General features: G+C 37.9%; 1 protein-coding gene across 4 annotated transcripts in view; it reads right to left on the reverse strand.

Moving 5' to 3' along the window:
* Positions 1-1,427: 1,427 nt before the first annotated feature.
* Positions 1,428-24,996, reverse strand: part of pcf11 (PCF11 cleavage and polyadenylation factor subunit) — a 38,401-nt gene continuing 14,832 nt past the window's right edge. Inside the window, exons 5-16 of one of the 4 annotated variants that reach the window (XM_043691646.1) lie at positions 21,892-23,090; positions 19,863-20,046; positions 17,149-17,335; positions 12,740-14,460; positions 12,050-12,152; positions 10,410-10,526; positions 10,192-10,312; positions 8,185-8,368; positions 5,994-6,149; positions 3,962-4,054; positions 2,347-2,382; positions 1,428-2,070 (exon numbers count right to left, since the gene is read on the reverse strand). In XM_043691646.1, coding sequence (XP_043547581.1) covers positions 1,858-2,070; positions 2,347-2,382; positions 3,962-4,054; positions 5,994-6,149; positions 8,185-8,368; positions 10,192-10,312; positions 10,410-10,526; positions 12,050-12,152; positions 12,740-14,460; positions 17,149-17,335; positions 19,863-20,046; positions 21,892-23,090 — 4,314 coding nt within the window. In that variant the 3' untranslated portion in view covers positions 1,428-1,857. Of the gene's footprint in view, positions 2,071-2,346; positions 2,383-3,961; positions 4,055-5,993; positions 6,150-8,184; positions 8,369-10,191; positions 10,313-10,409; positions 10,527-12,049; positions 12,153-12,739; positions 14,464-16,452; positions 17,336-19,862; positions 20,047-21,891; positions 23,091-24,996 lie in introns of all 4 variants that reach the window. The other 3 variants (XM_043691645.1, XM_043691644.1, XM_043691643.1) reach the window with 3 other exon arrangements.

The following is a 24,996-nucleotide window of genomic DNA, read 5'->3' on the forward strand; positions in this document are numbered from 1 at the left end:
CCATGTGGGAAAATTTGAATGTTCACTTTGAAAGATATAGGAGCTAGGGTGGCCTTTGTACTTAAAATCAGCATAAAGGTACAGCAAGTAATTAGTCAAATTAAATAATACACTGGCCTTATAAATCTATTGTATTCCACATCTACCTTTATAGTTGACGGAACATTAATGGTTCCTGAAAGCCACATTACAGTTCATGGATTCAACTTCAAAAGCAGACAATTAAGGCTGTTAATCCATGGTAATCAGATGGTTATTAAATAATTCCAAAATTTCCAGGCTTTTCATTGAACCCTCAAAAAAAAAACCCTGAAGATGCTAACACTTCTGTAATGTCACAGAACAGCTTTGTAAAATATAATCAGACAGCTGCTTGGCTTTCACTTGTCCTATATCCCTCTGTAGATGCTTGTCATCTTCTGCACTTGCCTTCCCATCTATTTTTAATCATCTGCAAATTTAACCATACCACATTCTCTTCTCTCAAAGTCATTTATGTTGTAAATAATAATATAATCACTGATTCCTTTGGCACTCTTAATTACAGGTCACCATCCAGAAAATGACCATTGCCCAACTTGTCATCTGTTAAAAATCACACAACACCAGGTTATAGTCCAACAGGTTTAATTGGAAGCACACTAGCTTTCAGAGCGACTCTCCTTCATCAGGTGATATCACCCGATGAAGGAGCATTGCTCTGAAAACTAGTGCGCTTCCAATTAAGCCTGTTGGACTATAACCTGGTGTGTGATTTTTAACGTCGTACACCCCAGCCCAACACCGGCATCTCCAAATCATGTCATCCATTAGGTTTGCAAAACTTCTACTGTGCTAATATATATTGGCTTAAGCAGTAACACTCTCCCACAAAAAAAAGAGTATTAGGGTAAGTATATGAAAATACAGATCATCTAGCTAAATGGCAGGAACTTGGCTGAAACCCTATTCATTCCCATGGAACATATCAAATAAAATCTCAAAACCAGAAATACTTGTTGCTTAATTTAGTTAATACCAAACTTAAAATGTATGGTGGCTGGAATGCTGTGCATAATGTTGCCTGATAGAAAATCTGAATATTAGCTTCAATGTTGCTCAGATTGAGAATTATATAAATAAAAAACAGAAATTTTTTGTATGGAGATGGTTTATTTAGTTCAGTACATACAAGGTTAACTTCTAATGGTTTCAACACTGCATTTGTTTCAGGTGCATAGATCCTTTAGCTGTATGAAGATTTAGTAAATCAAAACTACGAATGCAGGAATAAAGTAACTTAGGTAAATATCAAGTTTTATTTTCAGTTTTCAATAGTTCAGATCCCATAGTTTTATAATAAATTTTATTTCCTAAATAAACTGACGCATTCAATTGCACCATAAATAAAAAATCAACTTAAATACTTTGCATCAACTGTACACAAACCATATTTCAAAAATATTTTATTGGTTTTAGAATTTACATTCTTACAAAAGTAACATTTTCATTCCCCAAGTGCATTCATTCATTTGCAGCACTCGGTAATACACACCTGAACTGCACATGCAGTTGAACATACAAATACCAAAATGTATTCAATATAACTTCTGCTGAGATCCCTGCCTCAAATAATAAAAAATATAAAACAAATGGTTTCAATTTGACATGTTCCTTGAAGGTAGCATGTACTATTGCTGCTTTGCAAGTTTCCCAATGATTTCAACATAGCAAGAGGTAGTATCACTTCAGTGTCATACGAAAGTCACCCTCATACAAAAGGATACATCAAATCCAACCAGTCATCTTGCATCTGATTCTTCTTCCAATACTCAAGTTTGTAATCGTGAAAAAAAATCATTTTTCTTCATCAAAGACCTAGACTGCTTCCACTTTAACAGTTGCACTATCTTTTTCAGTTTTATTATCATTTGTCAAGACACAGCTCCGCTCATTCCCAGTATCTTCACAGCTGTTCGTGGCATCAGAAGTCTTGCTACTACCAGTCAACTGTTCCTGTTTAAGGACTGAATGTAGTGGATTTTCTATCGGAGCTTCACTTGGAGATGGAGTTGTATCAGTAAATGAAGCCTTAAAAAGGTAATGAGAAATATGAACATCTAAAAGCAGTTTTCATAATGAATATTTGATAAAACAATTAAAATCTACTTTTATCTGAATTTTATATACTTAATTACATACTGCTCTTGTAAACAGTACAAAATCCACCTCAGAATTGCTGTAGGATTCTTGGCACTACATCCAAACCTTGCTGTTCAAAATGTTGTTAAACTCTACTTTGCATATCAACTATATTTCAACTTATTTATATAGTTTCTGATAAAAATATTTCATGTTCATACTCACATTTTTGTAATCTTCATAACATGCTGGATGATATGTCTAAAAGAAATGATAGAGATATCAGCTCATATGTCAAAGGTGAAAGTAATTAGAGACAATATCTATGCTGTTAAATAGATTTCAAATTCTGTTGGCTCTGCCAAACAAACTAGATTAGAAAAAAACATTAGGTCACAGCTTAGCACTTGCAGTTAGTATAGATGGGGCCAGATCTAACTGGAAAAGTAATGGCATGATAATGACAAACTGTTTAATGTGCAACATTCAGAAGGGATTAAGAGGTAATCTCCAAAACGTGATTGTTTTGCACTCCTCCACTGTTTATTTCACATGAATTATATATATTTAGACAAAGGATAGCCAGAAGATGTGATTTAATGGAAATTCCAGCAGACCTTTCACCAGGTGCCATACAGGATGCTGTGAACAACCCAGGGTGTTAGGTGCTGGCATTGATAGAGGATTGGCTGACTGACAGATGGCAGAGAGTAGGGGGATAAAAGGATCTCTTTCAGGAAGGCACCAGTGATGAATGGAGTTCTGCTGGGTTAGGAACATAACTTTGCACATTAACAAAGGAAACAAGGGCATTGTTGCAAAGTTGGCAGATGACAGGTGGAAGAACAGGTAGTGGTTGAGGAAGTGTAAGGCTGCACAAGGACTTGGACAAAAGTGGCAGATGGAAGACAATATAGGAAAGTATGAGGTTATGCACTTCAGTAGGAAGAGAAAACATACACTTTTTCCTAAATGGGCAAAGACTTAGCAAATTGAAAGAGAGGGATTTAGGAGTCCTAGTTTAGGATTCTCTTAAGGTTAACATGCAGACTTAGATGGCAGTTATGTAGGCAAATGTAACGTTAGTATTGTAGCCATCCTGACCTGAATACAAGAGTAGGGATGTACTACTGAAGATGTATATGGCTGTGGTCAAACTGCATATGAAATATTATAAGTAGCTTTGGGCCCCATATGTAAGGGACAACGTGTTGGCATTGTATGAGGTCAAGAGAAGGTTTACTGAATGATCCTGGGGATATGAGAAATGATTGAGGACTGTTGGCTTGTACTTGAGAGTTTAGGTTGAGGAGGAGACATCTCATTGAAATTTAGAATACTGAGACACCTGGATAGAATGGATGTAGAGAGGATATTTCCAATAGGAGAGACTAGGACTCAAGGGCAGAGCCTCAGAGGGAAGGTACAACCCTTTTAGAACTGAGAGAAGGTGGAATTTCTTTAGCCAGAGGACGGTAAATCTCTGGAACTCACTGCTGCAGAAGACTGTGAAAGCCAAGTCATTGAATGTCTTTAAGTCAGAGTTAGATAAGTTCTTGATTAGTAAGGGAATCAAAAGTTACAAGAAGGCAGAAAAATGTGATTGAGAAACATATCAGCCATGATCAAATGATGGAGCAGACCTGATAGGTCAAATGGTTTCATTCTGCTCCTCTACTTTATGGTCCAATAATCTACTGGGTTAACCACCAATGAGTTTTTGATAAGACCTCAGCCAAGCTATCTTTTTTCAAATAATGGCAAACAGTGACCATAGCTCTTTATAAGTGATAACTCTGAACATTCCAAAGCATTTAATAATTGGATTTACAATACTTACTCTACTATCCACACGAATTGCATTTTTTAGATGCCACTCCTCTTCATCTTCATCCCAATACTGCTCAAAAGCCTCTTGACAAATTTCACACACCTACCAGATGAAATTACAAATGTGTTTGTTAGAATTAGGGCAAATATTAATTTTTTGATAAGCATGAATATATTTTACTTGCAAATACAATGCAGCATACATCTAGATTTAGGGTAGGCTAAACTCAAAACTCTTTTGATGGGATGCTTCCCCATCCCCCAAAATATTGGAGGGGACTCCAGTGGAAGTGCAATTTTCTTTCTTTCCTCAGAACAAATTGTGAATTTGCATAGTACCTCAGGAATTGATAAATGATTTGTACACGTCTTTTAAGCTTCTGTGTTATTATGAATAATTGGTCATTATTCTTTAAAGTGATCAAAGAATTCTGAACATAAACACTTTAAAACGTTACTTATTACAGCCCTAGCATTGTATACTTGGGAATACTGTCTTTTGTTGTCTTTATTACTCCAAATGTAATCTTTTACACCTCAGGTGCAACTAGGTCTAGGTCAGCGTTAAAAGGTATTAAAACAGGATTCTGATATGCACATAAATTGTTGCAGATTAGGGTAATATCTTTCATGCTTAGTGTGACAATATTCCTCCTGACTTCTTGTGCTGCCTAAGTAAGAATGAAATATCCGTAACATATTGTCTTTTCTCATATTATGCCCCCTTGCAATCTGAGGTGTCCATGTTGTAATGCAAGATTCTGGTCATTCCACACTACAGTAGTCTTTTGCAAATGGTACTGCATTTACCATGTTTTGAGTGCTTTGGTATCAAGTTTAAAAGAAAAACATTCATAATAAAGATGTTGATTTTTAGGTTTAAACAATTCCCTCCTTAGTTTTTAAGAAACTATAACAACAAAAACATTGATCAGCAATTTCAGAAGTTTTATATCCTTTTACAAGTATTAAAGGAAAACAAAGCCAATTCAATTAATCAACTCCCACAGTCCAACTTCAGGGATGAGGGGTTCAATTTTCTGAAAAATACAAAACAAATTCCAACTCCCATAACAAAATCTAAGACAGCAACACAATCCCTCCCACTGGTCTGTTGGTGCTTCTCTCACTATACTCACCAGAGAGACCTATTACCTATTCTTCTTCAGGAAGGGCTTGTGCCCGAAACGTCCATTTTCCTGTTCCTTGGATGCTGCCTGACCTGCTGCGCTTTTCCAGCAACACATTTTCAGCTCTGATCTCCAGCATTTGCAGTCCTCACTTTTTCCCTTACACCTAACATACTTTTAAACATCTCTGGATTTTCCTTAATGTTGCCTGCCAGTGTTTTTCACATCTCTTCACTCATCTTACTTTTTTTTTTGAATCAACTCCTGCACTGATTACAATCCTCCAACAAATGGCTGTTTTGAACGTTGGGGATCTACCTTAAGCCCCCTTCAATCCAGATCTGCTTTCGCTTTCTCTCACATTTGATTACAACGACGTATACACAGCTAGATCAAACTCCATTGCTAATGTTCATGATAGACTGACATGCATAAAAATATTCCTACTGCTGTAACTGTTCAAAGGCAATCTGCAGAATTCTCTTAAGATCACAGTGAAGAAAAAAATTCTAATTGAGGATATTAGACTCAACTGTTATAGAGTCATAGAGATGTACAGCATGGATACAGACCCTTCGGTCCAACCCGTCCATGCCAACCAGATATCCCAACCCAATCTAGTCCCACCTGCCAGCACCCGGCCACATCCCTCCAAACCCTTCCTATTCATATACCCATTCCAACAAGTCAGCTCTTTAAATATTAGACCCAAAAGAGGAATGTCATCTCCAAACGTCAGGCTATTCTGCTCAGTATGTTGCACAGAAGAGTGGCCTGCAAGTACCTAATATCATCCCCTTAAGACTGGGCAACAAGCAACCTATTGGTACCTTCTGCATGCATACAAGTAAAGCTGTATGGAAATCTGATGAAACTGTCATACAATCATATGCACTTCATTAACAAACCTACTTCATGTACTCCAGCAGGCCCAGCAGGAACACTCTGAAATTCCTTTTCCTTTGCAGCTTCTTGCGTTCTCTGTACAACTTCTTCATGGACCTTCTCGAAGAACTGACTCTTTGCACGCTCTTCCAAGTCAGCAATTTCTTCAAATTCTATCCAGTCCTAAGAACATGCAAGCAAAAATGTTTCAAAACCCAACAGTTCATTTCTGTGTTGTTTTCAAAATTTAGAACCATTCTTAACAAATAGAATATCCAATGACACTCTTAGAAGAGCCTGTGATTATAATGGTAAAAATGTACTACCAATTTTCAACTTTCCAATTCTGAACTCTACATCTGGAACCTTTTGAGGATTAAAAATGGATTTTAAAAAGTTGCAAATGCCACCTTTGAATGGAGGATAAGGAACAGGTGCAGCAACAGTGCCGGAAAGATCCCCTCTGCAGACAGTGTGATGGCTGGAAAGGACTGTGCAGCAAGGGGAAGCCTCAGCTGGACAAAGGAGCAAGGAGGCATACATGGCAGACACCATCTGTGGAGGGGAAGCTCCGCATTGTCAGTCTCAGCCTCTTGCATCTTACCTCCAACCTGATGATTTCAATGAGCACATGCACAAACACATCCAGGCACGGTAACATCAATGGCACTTCCGACAGCGTGTCACAGCCAGGTGACCTCAAAGATAGTATGTGCGCTTGCACAGGGCTATTTTGCTGTTATGAATGAGGACTCAAAACAAAGGAAACCAGTGACTTAAGATGAACACGATCAAGTTTAACTAAGCTTATGAACACATCAAACAAGACCCAGTTTGAACTGAAGCTGATGAGTCTTCAAAATGACCAAGACCAGTCATTCAGATCTCACCTCCCATTTGATTTAAACTTGTTTAGATGTTTTACATACAGGGATGAAAAACTCCTACAGATTATCCATCTTGAAGAAAACAATTATTCCAGATGTGAAAACAGAAAAAGGAAAATATATTTCAAGCAGAGAGATGTATAATAGATTTGTAACAGCAGCCCTAGATCTACCTCTCCTAACCAGAGCTTTCTCTCAGTCTCTCAAAAACAACACCACCGATAAAATGAATTGGAAGAATATTCCTTTCATAGAAACTCAGTCATCTATAAATCTTGTGACTGAAGATGCAGGCATCCATTAACAAAACTCTCAGGATACTAAACATATGTTCCTGATTTTCCTTTTCATGCTAGAAATTGTCTGCTTTTTACATTTTATATCTGCTTAATCTCACTGTTATTTTCCTTAAGGTTAGTAAATAATACTCTTTCTTTCACTCAATAAAACCTTGTAATTGGCTGTTTCATCTTCATCAAGCAAACTGTTTTTAATTAAACAGTGATTCAACTGTGTGCAAAAACTTAGAACTCTATTGTGGTCAAGGACAATTTAAATTCAGCCTCCTCACCAGGTCATGTACATAGTGGGCTCAAACAGTACATAGGGAAGGAAATTGTTCCTTCAAGAGCTGTCTCACAAAAACAAAACCTGCAATAAAACATTTTCCTGGATTTGTATAATTAAATAATGGAAACATTTGGCTGGTAATAAAATGTGCCTCAACAGAAGATAGCCCAGGCTGGAAAAGCTGGAGAAAGCCAGAGGGTGGCAAAAAGGTACAGAACTAAAGTTGTATGTAAACTTCATAAAGGGGTAGTTAAATGAAGAAAGGATCACAACATCTCTAAATACCTTCAGCACAAAATATTTGTTCAAACTGAATATTGGTTTTGAAGGCAAGTCCCAAAGGCACCTAGATTCAGAGGATGATCTGATCAATTCTAAACATCACCATCTTGTAAATGCAATCATTTTAAAATTTAAAACGTAAACTTCAGTGGGAGGCATGGTTTTAAGTATCCAATTAGAACATAAATTAAAGGGAGTGTTTCACCTCATGTTACATTAATTGTCCCGAGTTGTAGAGAACCTCATTTATATTTTCTAATTTATAAAAATGTAATCTGACATTCTCTCTGTCAATGCCAGTTTAAAAAACTTTTCTAGTCCAATCCCCATTCTTCCCCTCACATTATATCTGCTTCTTCACAATCTGGTCCAATTATACTCTAATCAATTTTATTTGTCTCAGAGTAGTCTTACATGGCCTTCACTTGTTTCGTGCTACAAATCAGCTAGTACAAAAATCTTTGTACATTTAAACTTACAGTTAAACTGTAGTACCACTTTCTGTAAGTCACTTTCTTAGTGATATCCTTTTCCATTCTGTTCATACGATAATGCCAATCTAAATGGTCTGCATAAACATCAGTTTGTGACGCTGTGAACCTCATTCCACAGGAGTAACACTGAATTCCCGTGTATAGTCGACCGATAACACCATCGTATCTCCTGTTAAGATAAATTAACAGTACATCTAATGCTCAATAATGATGCAATACAAAAGTTATTTCAATTTCTGGACAAAACATTTAGAGGTCTTTGTTCATCCCAATTCTTTTATATGCTGGAGACTTCTCAGTACTTTCAAGCTCTTCATCATAAATCAGACACACGTTTGCTTTCTTCAACAGATATTTTACTTACGCTGAAACAAGAATTTAATATAAAGCATACATCCTTTACAGTTTCTGCATATGCACAAACTTAAGGACTGAACTAGGCAAATAATTTCCTCACTAATTCTTTGAATGCAATTAATGTTCACGTGCCAATAAATAATGATCTCCCATTTGTTTTTGAAAAAGAGACAAGGATTCTCCAAATTACATTAGGCTGTAACTTTCAGTTAGAATGTGTACACTGAGTTCAATTACATTTGATGACTAAATTTCAACTTAAGAGACAATCTACAGAAGTAGAACTATGAACATGCTAACTTTTCCCCACTCTGAACTGCAATGTAAACCTTCACAATGCAGATGGTTTGTTTTCTTAATGTAAGAAAGCCAATCCCACATGTCATTCTTAGAGAACAATTCTGCAGTGAAATCAAAAGTTAAAGATTGCACAGATAATTATCCAGAAGCAGGATGTGGTGTCAAACATCTCTAAGACCAAGCACATCTTTCTTCCTCAATTCTTCAAAAATATATAAATCTTATACCTAATTGGGACCATATAAAAACAGCCCTAAATTTATTTTGAAGTACCATTGAAGCAATTAATAAAGGTCCGGAAGCACATACGTTGGAAGTTAGCATGCAGACCCTATTGAGAGAAATTGATTGGTAACAACAGAACAAAATTAAGCAAGCCTCATTTATTTCAGATAATTTCAAACAGGTTGTGATCATGCTGACAACATTTCAGCTTTCACTTAAGCATTGTTGATTGTTTTCTGTATTTTGTGTTTGACTCTCTGACATGCAGTTATATATGGAATCCTAATTTTGTTACATGGGTATCAAATAAAGTCATTAACTTTTAAGGCTTTTCTTTTAATGAAACTTAAAACTTAGAGCAGTATTAGTTCAAAACAGCTTTGAGGTCACAAAAATACTCTTATGACAGTGGGTTGCAGAACTGCTCTTCAAGCACATAAGTCGAAAATCAAGATATCTAAACTAAGTCTGTTATCAATTGAACTGAAGGTGAGTTGATCAAGGCTACTCAAAAGTTAGGTTTACTTCAACCAACAGCTGTAAAGGTGGTTTGAAAAGACCAGCATGGCTGTAGAGAAAGAACAGTCAATCTAAGTGGGCTTTTTTTTCCAGGTATGATGGGTATATATTCATCTATGCTGCATGATGGCATGCAGTCAGCATTAACTGCTAAGTTAAAAACTCAACTGGTTTCATAATTTTAAAAATGTTTAACCATTCACAAAATGCTATGTAGAAATCAACAAAATGAAAGTTGAATAAATTATTTTTCTTTCCTGAATTAATCTAATTGTTATTCACTGCAAAAAAAAAAATGGTTTCCAAAGCAAACTGTGTGTTTATTGGGTAGTGAAGAGTACATGTCACCAATCTCAAAGATGTATTATGTTTCAACTATCTATTAAGTAAACAAATAAGGAAGAATAAATTTTGAACTATCATTAATTGAATCAATGTAACATATGGTCAGAATATTTGTTTTGAAAGCTGAACTGAAAATTAACCTATGATTGCTTTGATCAGATCTCCTTCAGCTTGACGAGAATTCAATCTTCAAATCAGTTTCTCTGAATGCGAAGCAGAGTCAGGAATTAGTTAGAAATTACTTACTGTTTTAATTCCTCAATTTGAAAGCCAGTAAGATCTGGAATGTTTTCCTCATTTTCTTCCTCCTCATCATCTTCGATTGCTGCTTGAACCTGAGAATCACCTTCTGGAACCACATCAGACTCTAAATTCATTGAAATAAAACAGTTACACCTTGATTTAAGCTTTCTAAAGACAAGATATAATGCATTGTTTAAAAAATTTCTACAAAAACATCTTACGTGTTGGAGCAGAGTCTACTGGATTTGGCTTTAGAATTCCAGTCGAAAGCAGCTTTGAAAACAATTCATTAACATCCAACTGCCCCAAATGATTATCCAAAGGTGCAAAAGATGATCCTGTGATGTTATAAAATACTTTGATTACAAAAAAGGCATGTTAATGCTCTTGACTGAATGGAGTCAAGCATTTTCCTTAAATACATCAATTTTAATGGCAGCAAAAATCCAACATAAGCTCAGTAGCAAGATACTTCATGACCACACTAATTTATCAGCACTAAAATGTTATTTGCTATTCAAAACCAAGACTTCAGACCATGAACATGAATTTTAAGAGAGTTCTTGAACAATAAATTGTTAATGCAATATTTACAATACGAACATCATTCTCATTATTACCATAAAAATTACATTCTGGAAAATTTCTAAACAAAACAACACTAAGGGCAAGTCAGACAGTTTGTGTATATTTGAAGTGCACAAACCCTCATGCTATAATGATTCAGACATTTCCCTCCATATATCTGTTCCACACAGCTGGCTTCTTTGAATACAAGTCCAAATAATCACCATCCACCAGCATTCTCCTGTTTGAGCTTATTCTTGCCACGAACGTTATGAGTCAACAACTAGGTAGTTGAAAGCATGGTTGCAAATGGTGAAATGATGAAACGTGAAAATTCAAAACAGAATGCAGAGGTCTCAGCAAATTGCAGCAGGGAGGTTAAAGAAATCAGAAAACACGTTTTGAAATACTTTGTAAGCACAAGTATAAGCATTTTCAACTGTGTTGCCACACCAGGAGCCAACATAGATAATCGGCATAGGGATGATAGAGGAAAAAAACTTTGTAGCAATTTTCAGATTTGTTCCAGTTTTTATACAGTGCACAAAATGAGGCTCGCTGGTAAAATAATTGCAATAGTTGAGCCTGCAAGAAACAAAGATGTAGTTGAGAGTTTCAGTGGATGAGCTGAGACAGAATAGGCCAATAGCACTGCAAAGGTGAAAATAAACAATCTTGGTAAAGAATACTGGTTTAGAAGTTCAGCTGAGAATTAAACAGAATACTACTGTTGCATAGTCAGTTTATTTCCAACAGTGACCACAAGGAGTCAGTGGCAAAGGAATTGAGTTTGTCGTGAACCACAGGATAATGTCACTTTGTTCCCAGTATCTAATTTGAGGAAATCCTGAATGTCTGACGAACATGACACAATCGTACAGTGAAAAGCTCTCAGCGTTGAACTGGATCTGACATGTTTTTGGCTGATACCACAGATGGATTTTGTGTATATAAATAGTCAGTGGGAGGCGAGCATAGATCGCTTTGGTAGGTAATGTCATAGTGTGAAGAAAAGCTGTGGCAGATTTTCAAACAATTACCAGATAAACAGTGAAAGTACAGCTTGTGGCAAGGGAAGAAACATGAATGGATGGATCAAACCAGTCAGTTATGAAAAATACTGGAATTTCAGAGGAAATAACATTCTACAGCACTGGAGGCAAAAGGATTTTGTAGATATTAACATATATTACCAGTCAAAGACGTGGCTGCCAATTACTATGAATGAAATCAATAAGCATAAATCAAAGCAGAAGAAATTAATTGGTTCAATTCATCAGCAGAAAAGCCATACCTTGCTGAATCTGTGAAACCGGAACAGAAGACTGGGGGGTTACGTACTGCTGGCTTTGACTAAAAGGAATTGGATTGTGAGAAAAACCAGTCATGGTATTAACCTGGAAAATAAATATAAAGTTATATCATGAAAATATCCGGAGATCACACCTTAAATTTATGCTGTTTCACCTAAGAGTCTGTTATTTTTCTTTCGATTTCTACCCTCCACTCCTGAGGGTATTGGATACAATTTCATTAGTTCTTCAATGCCTCATTTAAAAGATTAAATTGACATTAACTGCAAATTCCAGTAGTATTTTGATTGTGGAGAGCTTTGGGATGTCCATGAAAGAGCACCTTCCTACCCAAATCATAGGGGGGAAATCAGTTATGCTGATTTTAACAGGTCAGTAACGTGCCATTGAAACAAATCATTGAATTTCTTTAGTCGGCATGGGCTGGTTTCATCAAAGGGTCTGTTTCCATGCTGTCTGACTATGACTTTATGGCACAAAAGCATTTCAACTTAAATCTACTGGTTAAACAGTTCCCACAATTGCTGCAGTGCCCAGATTTGTAAGTTCTGGTAATGTGAAATTAATTTTACTCCTTCATATCCAAAATATTGAAACAAACAAATAATATTCTCAATTTGTTTTTGACAGAACATGTTCCCATATAAAAGAATTAATGTGTTAATACTTACAGGCTGCAATTGACGCATATTTTCAGGTAACGATGCAGGAAGGTTGTTGTTGTAAAAAGTTCCACATGCTGAATCATATTGGTCATTATTATGGGGTCCTGCCAACCGAGGTATTGATGTCTGACCTTCAAAACAAGGACCTGTGGGCCCATAGGCTGGGTTAGCCAACGTTGTTGCTCCATGTACAGCAGATTCATTATAATGAGATCCTTGAGGCACATTAAATCTGGGTCCAGGCTGTCCATCAAATACTCTCCCTTGATACTGTGAACTTGGTGGATGACCATTAAATAAGTGACCAGCAACACTGCATCTAGGATCAGGATTCATGGAAGTGCCTTCAAACTGCGGCCCACGAGAATTATCGAAGAACGTCCCAGGTTGTGTAGAAATAATGTCATAACGAGTTCCAGCGGGACCATCAAATCGAATTGCAGGTTGTCCAGGGTGATTGCCTGAACTATCAAAATGTGTGCCAGCTTGCCCAATCTGTGGGCCATCAAATCGCACTGCACACTGTGCTGGACGACCACCAAGACTGTCAAAGTGTGTATTGGGCTGCCCAGGATGTGGACCATCAAAGCATGTGACAGGCTGCCTTAGACGAGGACCTGGGCCATCAAAGCGCATATTGGGGTGCCCAGGTTGGGACCCATCAAATCGCATACAGGGCTGACCTAAACCATCTGGACTATCAAAGCGTGTACCAGGCTGTCGAGGATGAGGGCCATCAAAGTGAATGGCAGGCTGCCCGGGGTGTGGGTCAAAGCGAGCGTGCCCTCGATGATTTCCAGGATTATCTAATTGTGAGCCAAGCTGACCTGAATGTGGGCCAAAGCGTGTGCCAGTTTGACCTGGGTGGCCACCTGGACTATCATAGTGACCACATGGTTGCCCAGGGTGTGAACTATCAATGCGAGGACCAGATTGTGGACCCTCAAAGTGTATCCCAGACTGTCCAGGATGACCACATGGACTATCAAAACATGTACCAGGCTGTCCTGGGTGTGGACCACCAAAGCGCGTCCCAGGTTGTCCTGGATGTGGGCCTTCAAAGCGCAGTCCAGGCTGTCCTGGGCGAGGACCATCAAAGCGTAACCCCGGTTGTCCCATACGAGGACCATCAAAACGTGGTCCAGGCTGTCTAGGGCGAGAACTGTCGAAACGCAATCCAGAGCGAGGGCCACCTGGGCCATCAAAGCGCACACCAGGCTGTCCCAAATGTAAACTACCTGGACAATCAAAGCATACACCAGGCAGTCCTCGGTGTGGACCATCAAAGCATGCACCAGGCTGTCCAACACGGGAACCACCTGGACCATCAAAGTGTGCATTAGGTTGTCTGGGAATACCCTCAATCCAACGACATGGTTGTTCAGGGGCACCGTCAATTGGTTGGATAACCTGTTCAGGGGGTTCTTGTAACCTTACTCTCGATCCAGCAATGCATCCATCACAGCTTGGAGATCCATTTCTACTACGGAGCCATGTCCTATCCGGTTCAATAGGTTCTTCAGTTCTCAATTTTTCTAGATTTCTTCCAGAACCAGATTTTCCTTGCGCTGGTCTATCAGCAATTTCTCTAAATCTCTGAGGTATTTCATGTGCCCCAGATCTTAACCTTGTGTTTTCAACTAGTCCACTGCTTCTCTGGGTTGCATCATAAGGTCTTTCCTCTGAATGACGGTCACAATGAGATCTTGATTCTTCTCTTTTCATATCTGCTAAAAGAGAAATTACATTGAATCATTCATTTCTAGAGAAACACTCAGGCCAGATAGGATTCTGAGATTCAAATAGCGTCATGAATTCCTGCCCAGAAAGTATTCAAAGACTTTTTGCTACTTTACTATAATAGCAGTCAATTTTATTGCCACAATAAAACGATTCTATATGTTTTAACCTGATAGGCTTAATTTCAGTTACCCAGCTGTATCTGATCTTAGTATCTGCAACACTTAGTGAACTCATTAGCTTTAAAGTTTAGTAAGTTTATGAACCGATAAGAAAATTCATGAACTCACTTGTATAGTAGAACTCTGAAACCATTCTGGAAAGATGTCTCTGCATGACTGCACAATAACTATGAGAAAGTGAGGACTGCAGATCCTGAAGAAGGGCTTATGCCCAAAACGTCAATTCTCCTGCTCCTTGGATGCTGCCTGACCTGCTGCGCTTTTCCAGCAACACATTGTTCTCCACAATAACTATCCCAGCCTAACTAGGGGATCTACTGCCACACAAATTCAACTTAGGACAAACCAATGAGCATGCAAGTGATTTTGGTAATAATTATCCAATATTACCACCTCTAACTGTAATGGTGTTCAATTAAACTTCCTTATTAAGAATTTTATTGGATTCTTGCGGACAAAGACAGCTAAGCATTGGTGACATGATTGTTGGCTTCAATGCTCATTTCCTACAAAATGGACGGTGGTGGAGTGGGGGTTTGGGGGGAGAAGAGGTGAGAGAAAGTTGGCAAAATCTATGATTTGATATCTGATTCCTAGCCACTAAACGACCTTGAAAAATGCCTATGTAGGCATTAATCAAGCTCATCTGTGATACTTGAAAGGTGGACCAGACTGCAAATATTTACTCTAGTCTGACATACAAAGATTAGACATGGAAAAATCAACAGGTAGTACTCGCAGATAAAGCATTAGCACAAGCAAAAATAGCGTCATGAATTCCTGCCCAGAAACTCCAGTGCAAGTGGCCAACCACAAAACCTGAAAGTAGCAAAAAGTGGACCTATACAGATATGTATGAGAACGTATTGCAGCCTGTTGATGTGGAAAATAATTCCCATGGTTCAGTGAGTAAATTGACTTTACTTCAACATGGAGATACTTTACAAGGCCCTGTACCACTATCAATTTTCACAGAATCCTAGAATCTCTACTGTGTGGAAACACGTCATTCAGCCCAACAAGTCCACACCACCCTCAAGAATAAGCCACCCAGATCCATTCCCCATACTCTACATTTACCCCCTAACCAATGCACCAAACTACACCTCCCTGAATACTATGGGCAATTCACCATGGTCAATTCACCTAACCTGCACATTTTTGGATTGTGGGAGGAAACCGGAAAACACTGAGGAAACCTGCGCAAACACGGAGAGAATGTGCAAATTCCACACAGACTGTCGCCCGATACTAGGATCAAACCTGGGTCCCTGGCACTGAGGCAGCAGTGCTAACCACCGTGCCGCCCCAATTATATGGTTAGCTGATCTTAGCTGGAGCTCTAGTAGTACTTTGAGAATTTAGGATCTGTAGTAAATCAAGAATACTCTATTTTCAGTCAGATTCTCACTCCTAATCACTCATAACATTTTGAACTGCACACACATCAGAAGACAATGACTGCTGGTAGTATTTCCTCTGGGTCTACTACTGTCAATTGAATAAAGAACAGCTACAACTGGTGTTAGCGCTTCAATACAAATTAAAAATTGCAAAAGCTATACTTGTTAAACTGGTGGATAAAACCTTAAATACTGAAGAAAAAAATGTACTGAGCACACACACTTTAGTTTGAACAGCATATTTTTTATTCTTTTCACAGACAATAGAGGCATTCATAAACCTCTGGGGAAGATACTGATTTGCTAGTGACTGGTAATTGTATATTGTGACCCAGAGAAAGAATAATTTTATCAAGTGCATTGAGAAAACTATCAATTATTTTTCTAAATTTACCTTGTCCATCTCTTGGACCAAACTCCTGAAGGTCTCTTTCAACCACAGGCTGATGTTTCGACCCCTGTCGCTGATCTTTAAGGTGTTCGTTCCTGGGTTCTATCCAGTTGTTACACAACTTTCCATGATTAGAATCTATTTTGTATCGTTCTTCAGGATTTGGAGAACTTTTCACTTGTTTAATTAACTTCTCATCTACATGTTTTTTGCTATCCCGTACGTTACTTTGGTTTCTCTCCTCATCTACTAAAGGATTCATACGTTGACGAAGCGGTGATACATGATCACAATGTTTTTCATGCAACTGTCTATTATCACCAGCAGGAGATCGTCTTGCAGGCTTGACGTCACACAATTTTCTTCTTTCAGAATGCCTTCCTTCACTGTAATGTCCACGTCCACTCTCACTTGTTTCTCTTTTCTCTCCAAGTTTCCTTTCCTGACAAGTACCTCTTGTATCATGCCTTTCAGTTAATGAATATGAAGGGCTGGCCACATTTGGAGACTTACTGCCCTGGTCACCATCTTCTCTGTTACTAAGCGAGAGATCACCTGATACATCTTTATTATGAGCCTCTCTTGTTTTCCAACGGGGTTCTATTTCATGTGATTGTTCTAACTGAACCCTGGTTCTTTTTAATTTAGACATGTGCTCAAGATAGCTCATTTCTGCTTCAGATAATGGTGTACCTTTACCTTGGGTTCTAGCTAATGGAGATTCTCCTTTCAGTTCAGTTTTAAAACCTCTGGGAGTAACATGGGTTCCTTGCCAGTCACTAGATCTACTCTTTTCCTCTTGATACTGGAACAGCTGATTGATTTGATGAGCAACAACAAGAAATTCATCGTAACTTATTTCTCCAGCTGCCAGTCGCTGATTTGCCTACAAAAACACAATATTATAAACTTGAATAAATGAAAAGCCAAGCACAAATAAAACACATATTTTGCCATAACTAACTATAGTTTCAAAATAGAACTTGAAACAAAACAGCAAGTGAATTTGAACTTTGCATTGCCTGGACACTGAAGAAAATGGGTTAGTTCTCTTTTAATTCACAGCACATTCACTGATATAAAATGTAAAATTACACCATGATGTCTCCACACTGATAACTGATTGCTCAAAAAGCCTATACTAATTAAAAATGCAGTGCTGTTACTGCCCATGATGACAACTAAACAGGAGTCATCACAAGAGAAAGGGAAAATAGTTCTGAGCATCAAGAGCAGACCAGCAAGGTACGGATACAAATATGGAATATTCTTTCCAAAACATAACCAATTGCATTAATCTTAAACATTAAGCCAATGACTTGTCAAGTTTTCAGCAAAACACTGAGATGCCAACTGACTTGATGATACACTACATTTCCTAACAAAAAGTTGCTTTCCTCATTCTACTGAGGTTTATCTTTCTAATATGAGCATTTTAGAATCACAATGTCTATATTTTTAACGGTCATCAACCACTCTTCCCATAAGAAAGCAATGCTCATTTCAGAGCAAGACTTCTGTAACCTATATCTTCCTCAGTCCAAAGCAAAAGTTCTTCGTGACTCATCAATGTCTGACCTTACACCAAACATCACATATCTTGTTAGGTTATATTCCCTCAATAATCTGGTCCTCCTATAAAGAGCGTAGTTTACATACATTTATCACATTCTTGCTCAGGTGATATTAACTAGAGTAGCTTTCAATATTTCTCAACTTTATGTAAAACACCCAGCGTCTTCATTCCTTAACTAGAGCTTCACAGTTCTTACACAAAAAGATTGCTGATTTCATTCATCCCAACATTTTAGATGGGTTTAGCAAAAATATATTAATTTATTTCATGCTCTGAATAAAACAACAATTTAAGTATATTGGAATGTAAACTTACCATTGACTAGGTTCCCTATATTTTAATGCCCTTGCTTAATTAAAGGTCCATTAATCTGTTGAAACTTTCAGCAGGCGTAGGCCACAACAGCTTTTTAGAATGCGTTCTAAATTTCTTCTCACCTTTTATATGAAGTGAATTTTTTCACATTACCTAAATGTTACAACTCTCATTTTAAGATCATGCCCACTGTTCTAGACTGACCCACTGATCTTGTATAATCATTACTAGCTCATCATTTACAAAATACTTTATCTTCCTTCGGCTCACTTCATACTACCTCATGTTCAACTCCAATCTATTCCGATTTACTGCATTAAGCTAGCTACAAGAATCATCAAGAAAGTTGGATGTGCAGAATTGTACAATCAAGGTCTGCTATATATGACCATGTAAAATGCTTGATAAACTGGTAATGTAACTATTGCTTAAAAACAAAACAGAACAAGCTCCTTGCCGGAAATGGTTAATCTCCAAGTGATTGTACAAGGCAGGTTACCTAATAATGCACACTATTCAAAGGTCAGACTACAAATTGCTGTACAGGTACAGGTACTTCTTCTATAACATGCTAGTCATGTTCTTGTACAACCTCGCATTATAGAAAAATCAAACTTTAGAAACAGCGCTTAATGTAATTGGCAATGTAATTGCCTGACAGCCAACACATTTTACAAATTTAAGCTTTAGAAAGTGCCCCCAATCGTGTTACAGCAAATTCACGTTAACAAAACACACATTATAGCAGAATGACCTGTACAAGGTTTCCTGATATTCATTTAGACATCAACTAAATAGAGGTGACCTTATAGAGGTTTATAAAATCATGGGGGACCCAGATAGGATAAATAGATAACATGTCTTCCCTATGGTGGGGGTGCCCAGAACTAGAGGGCATAGGTTTAAGGTGAGAGGGGAATGATAGAAGAGACCTAAGTGGTAACCTTTTCACGCAGAGGGTGGTATGCGTATGGAATGAGCTGCCAGAGGAAGTCGTGGCGGTTAGTAGGACTGCAACATTTAAAAGCCATCTGGATGAGCATATGAATAGGAAGGGTTTGGAAGGATATGGGCCAGGTGCTGGCAGTTGGGACTAGATTGGGTTGGGATTTCTGGTCGGCATGAATGAGTTGGACCGATGGGTCTGTTTCCGTGCTGTACATCTCTATGACTCTAAATAAGCCATTTACTGGAAACTGGAAATCAACATTCTTTTTTCAGAAGTTTTATCAAGAAACACTGGATGAGGCATGGAAATTTTCCACCTCCTTTCAACTGTTCACTCACCCCTTCTGTAACATAACTATGTGACGGAGAACAAGGGGGACACTTTTTACAAACTGATGAAGGGCTTTTGCCTGAAATGTCGACTCTCCTGCTCCTCAGATGCTGCCTGACCTGCTGTGCTCTTCTAGCATGACACACTACTTTTCACAAACTGGCTAACTTTATTTTTTGTTAAACATTTGACGTGTACCAACTTAACAGGTGACCAAGACATAGTTAATACATTTCTACTTACTTTTTTCAATAAATCTCTCTTGTTAGCAGATGTCAATTCTTTTGGGATTTGTAAATTTGCATCAACACTCATCCTTTGCTGTCTTGGTGTTCGAGGTGACAGAATACCTTTACTTCCAGAATATACTTCCTTCGGTTGATGAGGAAACTTTCCATGTGAAGGAGTTTCTTGTTTCTGTTTCAAGCTATAAAACAAATATTGACATATTTGTTTGTTAATTTGACATGTAACATTTTGGTTGCAGTGATTCCTTTAGAGCACTAGAGATAAAATAACCTCGAAGTTTATTTCATTAAGCACATCCCCAAAAAACAAATAATCTTCCTCCTTTTCTAGCTTTCAACCATATATTTACAGACTTCTTGGAAACCAACTAAAATGGCTTGTACACAACTGACAGTACTATTACTTCATAATATGGCAGTAGCCATTATCAGAAGCCCCAATTCCTGAAGACAGTTCACAAACATACTATATAGAGAAGTTGTATCATGCAGTAATAAAGAGTGAAGGTGAAGGCTTTCTCAAGGGTAGTTAGAACAATTACAATTTCAATTCTTGATAGATAATGTTGGGAGGAATCAACTAAATTAAAAGAAAATGACTTGGAGATGTCAGTGTTGGACTGGAGTGGACAAAGTTAAAAATCAGAACACCAGGTTACATCCAACAGGTTTATTTGGAAGCACTAGCTTTGGGAGCGCCACTCCATCAGGGTGGTTGTGGAGGTCAAGATCACACTCAGAATGTATAGCCTTTGGAAGCTAGTGCTTCCAAATAAACCTGTTGGACTATAACCTAGAGTTGTGCAATTTTTAACTAAAAGAAAATGATGCACTTGCAGGAACTCAAATAGACACAGCTGGAAATACTCAGCAGGTCTGGCAACATTTATAAAGAAACACTGTTAAATGCGACTTTCTCTTTAGATGTAAACATCTAGCATTTTGTTTACACTAACTATACAGCAAACTGTTTTAATTGGGTTCTTATGAACTCAAACCATGAAAGATTATATAACTCGAATACTGGAGGCTGGGAATGAGAAGGCTCTTTGCCTTAAATAAAACTTATTGGCAAAGTTGCAATAAGACATTTAAGCTGTAAACAAAGTATAACAGTAATGTGCATACCCCATGCATTAGTTTCTCTGTCTTATTGTGCATCTTCAAATTGATTATGTGAACCACTTGATCAACCAGTAAACTCCTCATCCCATAGGTGCCCGTTAATGTTAGGTGCATATTCTAATAACTCAAAATACAAGTGTGGGTGATGGAGATTTAAGAAACAAACTGGGTCGAACTGTAGATTAATTAAGTGGAATTGGGATGAACTGACTGATAAATGGCAGATATAATGAAACATGAGGTAATAAAACCTAGTAAATGTATATACATTCCACACACACACACACAATAACACAAAAGCTGCATCACTGCATTAAGGAGGATCCCAGGACTGACATGAACACCACAATTTCTTGGCTGTAAAGATGAAGAAATAAAACAAACTTCAGAAGCTAATTCTGGGCACATTTGACTTTGAAGTATAAGACTGGTAATATATTAAGAGGCAACATAATTAAAGAGCGAATAGGTGGGATAAACTAGATAGTTCATTAGAAGGGCAGCATATCAGCAGCCAAATGCTGTCTGCATTCTTCTGCAAGATTCTATGATCTGAACTACCAGGAGAGAATGAAGTGGAAAGTGTGGCTCGGTAAACGCCCCACTCCATTAAGGAATATTGATATAGTGAACTGTCTCAATTAACTAACCTAGCAAAGGAAACCTGATTCCTGAGTAGTAGTAAACAAATCAAGTGTGGGAAGAAATGAACAGCTTTAGACTTAGTTACTTCATACCAATGACACTCAGCGCAGAACTATGTAGAGTACAATACTTCGAAAACATTCAAGGTGAAGTTGGCTATTTTCCTGTTAAGTACATGACCAATGGATGTCAAGAGATTAGTAACAACCATTTGTAACAGTAATCTGTTCTGGTCCTGTACATTCATAACTTACCTTTTAGCTTCCTCCCACCCAGACTTCCATCTTTTTGCAGATGGCTGGTCATGCCAGTTTTCTACATTTTCTTTTGGCTCAGGAGACGATCTTGGAGAATTTCTGTTTTCAGGCCGTGCAACCTGTTGTTCTTGACATCTATCCTCCCGAGTTCTCTTCAATTTCCTTGGGTCTCTTACTTCTGGTTTGGTATTGCCTTTTTTCCTAACATCTCGACGTTCCCAGTTATTAGTATTCTGTTTATACTCATCAGAAAGGGGTCTCTTTACAGACTTCTCTTTGTCCTGGGTTTTAGAAAGTGGTGAAACACTTGCACGCCGCCTCTTTGGTGACAATCGGCCTCTTTGTCTGGCAGAGCGTGACACAGGTGATCGCGATATTGGTGAGTGAGATCTTGGGGACCGTGATCTTGGAGACCGTGACCTTGAAGATCTCGAATGTGTTCTAAAATTGAATCCTCCAGATTTAGAAGCATCTTTTCCAACTTCTTTTCCATCCTTTTCATTTTTCAACAGAATGCCATTAATTGCTTTATTTCTTATTGCTGAAGGCTTACGTTCAGCTCCTTTACTTTGATCATCCTCTTTTTTTTCAACATTTGTCCTCTTCTCTTTTGTTTCTACTTTATCAGTCTTGTCTTGAGAAGACTTGCGCAATCTTGGATCTCTTTTACTGACTTCCACTTTTACTTTCTCTGTATCTGTTTTTTTGGTATTTTTAACAGGCAACTTATTTTTCGCTGGTGATACCAATTTAGATTTTCCTTCTGAACCTTTGGACTCCTTCCTTACCAACTTCTCACTGGTTTTATCTTTTTCTTGTTTTGACGAACTAATTTGACTTTCTGCCCTTTCAGAAGATCCTCCAGCTGGGCTATTTCTTTTGCTTCCTGCTTTCTCTAATTTCTCAGTTTGGAGTTGGCTTTCTTTTTTAACAGGATCTTTTGAATGAGTTGACTGTTGACTTAGCCTATTTATCCGAGGGTCTCTATTTGACGCTTTGGTATCACTGACATTTGGTGCCTGGAGTTTTTCTAACTCTGTTGATTCTTGTTGCAAGGGTCTGACTGTAGCTGGAGTTGGCTTTCCTGTTCCTATTGAAAGCATAGGTGAAACCTTTGTGATTGGCACATGTAATTTGGCATGTCCAAGGTTTACTGCTGAATCAGGGGTTGTATGTTGTGAAGCAAGTGAGGCCATCTAGAGGAAAAAGAACATAAAAATGTTACAAAATAAAATACTTCGAACCATTTAACATTCGAATTTAGAATGGAAACATGCATTAAGCCTTTGTGGAAATATATTTTCTCATAATTCCTTTTTGCACTCATTAAATCTTTAGCATTCAAACAATAAACAGTTTTTAACCATCTGTCAGAAGTTGATACCAAGAACCATTGAAAATGCTGAAATATATAGACCACTTTGGATGTAAAGTTGTATTTTAACTTGTTTTCCATAGATGCTATCAGACCTGCATACTTTAGAAGTCTACTTTTATTCCCAATATTTGCAGTTTATTTCATGGTGCTTTTGAATGATGGTTACGTTTTATAATTCAATCTTTTCAAAACACTCAACCAGGATTTATTCATAATCTCAATCAAGATATCACCCACTTGATAGAATTTTACAGCATAGAATTTTAGAGGAGTAGGCAAGAGGAGAACCTTGGAATAGGCAATAGCTGTCAGAAGGACAAGAGACAAGCTGCTTGCTGAAAATTGTTTCGTGCAGTGTGAACAGTGACTTCACAGGAAAACTGGTGAATGCTTGCCTGGTGCATAACTGCTCTTTAAGGGATGTGTGTAAATAGTAGGAAATTAGAGGGCGAAAAAAAGTTTTGAATTGCTTTTTAAATAGTAAAAGTTTATTCTATTTACTAAGTTGTATTGGTAGTAACGGTAATAAGATGCACTATCCAAGTAAAATTTGTAAAAGGAGAATAGCTAAATAGAATAAATTATCAATTATTTAAAACACATTAAAGAAGGCAGGGAACGTGAAGTACCACATTTGCAGGATGACAGCATTTCTGGTTGCCAATGTGATCCAGAACAAATGTTTGTATTACTGACTGTAGCTCAGTAATTTAGCTGGACAGTGAGCTACAAACATCGACATTAGACCGATGGAAAGTTAGCTGAATACTTTGATTTGGGAGGCAATCGTACTTCTTAATATAATGTTTTCTAATTTGGTCAGTGGGCATGAATAGGAAAATGAGATTGCAAGTCAGGCAGTTCAAGGAATAGAAGGCAAGAGTATAGGAACCTCAGACCTCAATTGTCCAACAGGATTTTGAGGTCATGCTACCTTTTTTAGATGAGGACAAAAGTAACAAGGTGCACGAGCTAAATGACCAACGAAAATGACACAGAAAATCACTCAAGGAGGGGGAAAGAATAGTGGTGTAATGGTGGGAGAGGTTAGATGTATGTGTCTGTAGGTAAGGATCCAGATGGCGTGTGCAATTAAAAGACTGGTGTGGGAGAAATCAGGTTTGATTCATAGGGCACAGGTACTGTGAAAGAGGGAGCTGCATAGACAGTGACATGGATAAAAGGTGATCAATGTTGACGAGTATTTGATACAGCAGAATGACAAGAAGCAACTAAGTGAACGCAGAGCAGCTCTGTTAATTAACTATGACATGAATACCACACAGAGAAATGGCCTTAAATTCAAACAAGATGTTTACCAGTGCAGATATGTTGGGCTCAAAGAATCTGAATTATGGTGTAAAAAAGATGCAAAGATGTAGAACCAATTGGCAGAGTTTAAAAAAAGGCAAGAGGTCACTTCTAATACTAGTTTACAGGGATGACCGACTCCCCCCACCCACCCTAAATAGTCACATTGAAGAACACAGCACACATGGTATATAAGAAATGCAGAGTGATGAGGTGCAGGTTAGGAGAATCAAACTGATAAAGATAATATGAAAAACAAGTTAATACAAGGCCTTCTGTACAATCTAGAGCCAACCAGGAAACAGGCTCTCCTAGACCTGGCAATTTGCAATGAGATAGAATTTATCAATAGCCTCATGATAAAAGAGGTTCTAGGTGGATAGTAATCATATGAGGGATTTGGTTAGGTTGGC

Source organism: Chiloscyllium plagiosum, chromosome 6 (genome assembly GCF_004010195.1).
Source record: "Chiloscyllium plagiosum isolate BGI_BamShark_2017 chromosome 6, ASM401019v2, whole genome shotgun sequence".
Taxonomy (NCBI): Eukaryota; Metazoa; Chordata; class Chondrichthyes; order Orectolobiformes; family Hemiscylliidae; genus Chiloscyllium; species Chiloscyllium plagiosum.